Genomic DNA, 6,000 nt, shown 5'->3' with positions numbered 1-6,000 from the left:
GTACATAAATGGACGCAAGTGGCATTCCCGTCGTAGCGTGATATGCATGGTAGCCCGGGACGGTAAGGGCCGTGCGAGTGTCCTGTATAAGGAGAAAATGGGGTAATGTGGGGCGGGTGAGAAGATATTGGTGGAGAGTGGTCCCATTATGTCGAAAGTTGCGGCAGTTCCACTGCAAAATCTCGAGGTCGTTTTCACGCACCATCTAGGTCTTTGAAGTAAAGGAAGCGCTTGCGCATGCGCGTTCCTTCTCAGTAAGTTCTCAAATCAGTCTCAATCCCCTATAGCAAGTATCTCGAACTCACCTTGGCTTTGGGGCCACAGTGACGAAATTTATTTCCACAAGTGCTGGAAACAATGAAGATTGTTGAAGGGAAGCGGGGGGGGGGGGCTACACAAAATGACACCCAACTTTGCATTTTTAAATGAACGCCTTGATCACGTCTCATGTGTGGGCAATTTTTAAACGGGATTTGATGCCAGGTTTTGAGAAACATAAATACTGATTTCTACAAGGACTAAAATCTGGACATCGATTCTGAAATATATGTTTTCATTACACTGAAATGTTTCAACTCACAGTCGCCTCATGAAGTGACAGAAGAAAAAAAATCTTGATATGAGTCCTATTTTAGCAGCATTCTGAACAAAGCATTATTATTCGCAATAGGCCAGAAAACATTGCGAGTATCATTTAGCAAAGTGACAAAACTTTATTCATTATAAAACAGCGGGCCGCAACCACTGCCCTAAAACGGTATATACTGTGCGGTCAACGAAAAATATATTTCGAATCATCGTTCGAATAGTTCTTCCACTGGGTTGAAGTCACAGTTGGTCGACCAAGCTTCTGCAGAAAGCTGTCGCCTTAGTACAGTGGATGCCTCTGAAACAGAAGAAAAACGCGGGAGTGTCACAACGGTGAAGTGATCGCAAATGCAAGATAGAGCATCAGCAGAGCATGTGCTGCTTCTGCAGACAATACTGGTTGAGCACAAAGTCACGCACATTTACTATATGGTGCTTCTTTTTAGAACATGAGGTTACGAGTTCGGTCCCAACTGTAACGATAGCATTCCAAGGGAGCAGGAATGCGAAAGAGCTCGTGTGTTGGGCATTATATAAACCTTAAAGGGAGAAGAGTTTCAGAAGGAAATATAGAGCTGCTTCGGTGACCCATCAATGAAAAAGTGCACTGAGCAAACATTGATGCAGCGAGACTAGCACAACCTATATTGAATAGATCCTTAAAAATGTTGAATTCTGCATACCCAAGCATGAAAGAAGAAAACAAGGTTAGACATTTGATAGAATAAATCGCCGAAGATGTCTACAATTTCCTCATAGGCAAGGACACCTTGGAGTCCTTAGCGGCCGTAATTTGACACTGTCGCTTGATTGATTTGAGGGGTTTAACGTCCCAAAACCACCATATGATTATGAGAGACGCGTCGACACTGTCGCACTTATAAAGGAACACAAAAAGCAAGAAGACTTTTCGCGTATTAGTATTAGTAAAGTACACTATTACAATCCTGAAAACACCACTTTTACCGAAACACGACTCTTGTGAGCCAAAATACGGTAGAAAAAAATGTGAATGGAGACGCCACCTTGAGATTCCCGCACTAAACACCATGAAGTCAAAGATTTTGAAGGCGTCTACTGCGTCCTACGTAGTTTCTAATCAATAAAAATAAAGCAAATTGACTTGCCCCATAGACCTAGCATACCAAGTTTCAAAAAATGTCGTCGAGCCAATGTCCCTAAAATACGAAATGCACATTTTGAAATTTTTGACGCCAAGCGTGAAGATTTGGCAGGAAATTCGAAAAAAAATGAAACTTCCACCTTGATTTTCTCTGCTAATAATGAACTTATCGTAACAAAACGTATGTAATTAGAGTTCACAGAGTGCAAGTTATCAGTCTTAACCAAGATGTAGTTCTCTTTAGTGTCCCTTAAAGACTCCGAAGACTACGTGCCCTACTCCGAAGTTACGAAGACTTGTCAACGTCATGACCAGTGCAAGTGTTGACTTCAATCTAACAACACCCTGCAATCTAGCTGTAATGATTAAACAATAATGGTTAAACAAATTGGGCGCAAATAACTTGAAACGACGCGATGCTTCTCTCCGAGAAGGGCACATGCCAGTGATGCTTCCTTGTGATACGACGCAATGTTTTTATAATGTGCCCCAACCAAGAGCACTGAAGTCACTAGCCGACCACCTACATTGTCGCAGAGGTCTAGCTGTAGAGAATTATCACATATCATTATTCTTTATGTTGGCTTACTGTACTACGTCACGCATCGATTTTGGCGTTACGATTTCAATTTCAAGAACACGACTTCGAAGTTTGTAGCTAGAACAGTCATCGTCATCCTGACGCAGATTACCTCTCACAGCTTTCCCTCTCGACAACCGAGTGTGAGGCCGACAACTCGGTTCTTAGAAGTTGTCGATGTCCGATTTCCTGACATCTCGATTCTTAGGAGTTGTCGATGTCCGATTTTCTGACATGACCGCTTTTCACGTAAAGCCACGCAGTGATGACAGTCCCACCCCTCTTTTTATCTCGGGAACGAAAGGTCAACGCTGTTTCGTCGTAAAGGATGGCTTTATTTACAAGAATTACTCCGTCATTGGCGCCCTTCTACTTTTTTAGTAGTGCCGACAAGTTAGAGACATCATGTACTTCGAGCCATAGAGACGATACTACGTCTGAATATACGAGATTTGCCAGGACATTTAAGCGCATACAAAAACGCTTCTTCTGGCTGAAGATGCGTTCATAGTGTCACTCCGTAAACGTTGCGAGCCGTGAGCACTGTCACCGCTACAGGCATCTGACTACCAAGCCAGCCGGACTTCTTCATCCTCATATAGCCACTCCGGATTCCCCATTTAAGCTCGTTTGTATTGACCGGCTCGGCTCTTTTTCTCGACAAACGAACGGCAACCGATAGAGTCGACCACTTCACACGCTATGGCAAATCCGTGGCGATTCCAGCCGCCACGACCACTCAAGTTTCGCAGTTCATGCTGCCGCACATTGCGCCTTGGGTCCCCATGTCCTCATCAATAATCGCGGCTGGCGTATTGTTGCCGATGTGGCAGAATACCTTCTGCGCTTTCTCATTTTTGTAACAACACTCCATATCACCCACAGCCTAACAGTTAACCGAACAAACCGACAAAACCCTCGTGAACGTAATTTTCGTGCAGCGAGTTCGGCGGCTTGGTAAATTGATGCATATACTTCGAAATCTTTGCGCCAAAAAACACGGAGACAGAAGAAACAGACGTAGACGACAAAAGCACAATGTCTCCGTGTTTCTTGGCGCTAAGATTCCAAACTTTTTTTCGTGTTTGTTAATTCCGAACACAAAACGTGGTAAGCCATCTTGCCATTTATAAGTTTTGCCCACAATACTGCACAGCACGAGACATTCAGACACAGTTGATTTTAGCAGCCCTACGTACGGCCAACTCCACACATACAGTTCTTGACACAGTTCTTCCGTTTTCTGCAACTGGCCACCCAACTATCGCTGAAACAATTTGCGGTGCAGAAAAAGGCCTGGCGCATCACCCACGTACGTATACTTTCGCTTCCCAGCAGTGCATCAACAACCGTTACGACGAAAGTTGCGGAAGCGTATTAAAATATATATATATATATATATATATATATATATATATATATATATATATATATATATATATATATATATATATATATATATATATATATATATATATATATGATGTCTAAATGTGTGGCCTGAACGACAAGCACACTCAAACATTATCTTAAACAAGTTTTCCATTTATCACGTATCATTGTCGAAATAGATAACCCAACTTTGCGTACATTCATAAAGTTGAACAGGCCCATGCCTAGGCGATGACAACAAAAAACTTATGCAAACTTCTTGGAGGCTCTTAGGGACTCACCAACCTCTTAAACAGACATAATCTATGTAAATATTATTTGGCAAAGAAATCTAAATACTGTTATTAGGTACGTAGTTTAATAACATCTGACACGTTATGCACGATGACATTTAGAGTGAACACTAGACAGAGAGCAAGTGAGAGTTGTAACTGATGCCTTCTTTTAGGGGAGGGGGAATCTTGTGACTTATGAAGGAATGGATGGTTTGTAGAAGCAGAAAAGAAAGTGCTTATTGGAATAAACATGGCGTATGAACCAGGCCACGTCGCCCATTCATCATAGCGTCGCACGTGTGATGTATGAAGCGATGGTTGGTAGAGGCCGAGAAGGAAGAAGTGCTGAATAGAATAACATGACGTATGAACCAGGCCACGTCTTGCAGTCACAGTGTTACACAAGAGCACCTAAATCAAAATGGTTCTACGGTTGTGATAGCAACTGATGCTTCGCAGTGGGAGGAAAAGGCCGGGGTGGGGATTTTTTCTACACAACTAGAATGGTCGTTTTCTGTTAGGCTTCCTGATTACACCCAAATATTTGACCGAGTTCTCAGCTGTTATAATAGCCCTACGTAAAATTCTTTTAAGCATTACTTCTGTGTCTATAGTTACAGATTCATTGTCGTTGTAATCGGCACTAACTGCTTCAACAGTTTCGGAGATTCTAATATTATGGCGATTACTTGTTCTTCATCATTTGCGAAACTTGCGATTAATTTCGGTGCCAGGACACAAAAGAATTGAACTCAATGAAGTTGCGGACTCTCTGGCGAAAGCTTTTCTGACAGGTCCAGTTCTCTTTCTCTTTCCTGTTATGGCGCTTGTTACTGCGGCAAGGTTCAGAAAGTATGCACTATCTGTGTTTACTCAAAGTCTTGATTCATCACCGGACTTCCTGTACCTACAGTTCCCTTGGAGCAGGAAATGGTGTGCAGCAAGACGAGCTGAAGTTGAAATAACCAGAATGCGTTGTAGAGTTTTAAATCTAAATTTTTAGATGCACAGAGCGGGTTTGGCGGTCTCCCCTTATTGCTCATTTTGCAATGAACTCGAAACTGTCACACACTTCTTGTTGAGCTGCCGACGTTTTTCCTTCCATGGAAAACGTATCGAAATTAGATTGCGGCAATGGGGTCTGGCGGTTACGTCGGCCGTTGTGCTATCATTTGCGGCCTTCGCTCCTGGGCACTTGGAAAGGAATGTTTTCAAAGCCGTGGAAAAGTTTATATGCGACTCGAATAGATTTGGTAGATGCATCAACTACTAACAATTTTTTATTCAGGCTTCTTAGCCAAAAGATCTTCAGTCTCTGCGAGATTACACAAAATATTGCGACTTGAAATTACAATTATTCATAATTAACGTTACATTAACAATCATCTCAAAATTATTTTAGCTCTTACTAAATATTAATCATATGTTCAGTATGCATGATCCGCCCGACTCATGGCCAATCCCCCAAAGTGGGTAGGTGCCAATGATCCAAGGAGCATCATCATCATCATTCAGTCGACAGGATGAAGAACTGGCAGCCACTTCATCAACCGGCCATCATCATTGACCACCTCAGCAAGACGCACTGACCGAACGTTGACCACGCAAGTGCATCCCAACTCTGCACCATGACCGGCATCATGACAGGACCATCCACTGACCTTCCCATCCCCAAGTACCCCGGAGCAGGGGGCGATGTACCTGTACAGGACTGATTCAACCTGTTCGAGCTACATGCTACCGCTGCATCATGGTCGGAACGGGATGTGGTTACGAATTTCAGCGACTACATCACCGGTGAGGCGTTTAAATTTTACCTCACCCACATATTCGAAAACGACGAGTCTTGGCATAAGAGAAAAGAAAAAAATAATCATCTGGTTTCAAGACCATAATGAAAGTTCAATTAGAACATGCACTTTCACACGTGGTCGTTTTCCCAACCTTCCAACTGATTCCTCATCTGCACAAATATCGCCAATGCTTAACTCTTCGCTGCATAAAAGAATTTAATCTACTATGAGTGACCCAGATGCATTTAA

The 6,000-nt window shown here is 42.7% G+C and overlaps 1 protein-coding gene across 1 annotated transcript in view; it reads right to left on the bottom strand.

The window, feature by feature from the left end:
- Positions 1 to 693: 693 nt before the first annotated feature.
- LOC119168312 (uncharacterized) overlaps positions 694 to 6,000 on the bottom strand; it is a 42,683-nt gene continuing 37,376 nt past the window's right edge. Inside the window, exon 5 of the mRNA XM_037419716.2 lies at positions 694 to 886. Within this exon, the coding sequence (XP_037275613.2) occupies positions 795 to 886 (92 nt within the window). The 3' untranslated portion in view covers positions 694 to 794. The remainder of the gene's footprint in view (positions 887 to 6,000) is intronic.

This window comes from Rhipicephalus microplus, chromosome X (assembly GCF_043290135.1).
Source record: "Rhipicephalus microplus isolate Deutch F79 chromosome X, USDA_Rmic, whole genome shotgun sequence".
Classification (NCBI taxonomy): domain Eukaryota; kingdom Metazoa; phylum Arthropoda; class Arachnida; order Ixodida; family Ixodidae; genus Rhipicephalus; species Rhipicephalus microplus.
This window is presented reverse-complemented; position numbering and strand designations above follow the sequence as displayed.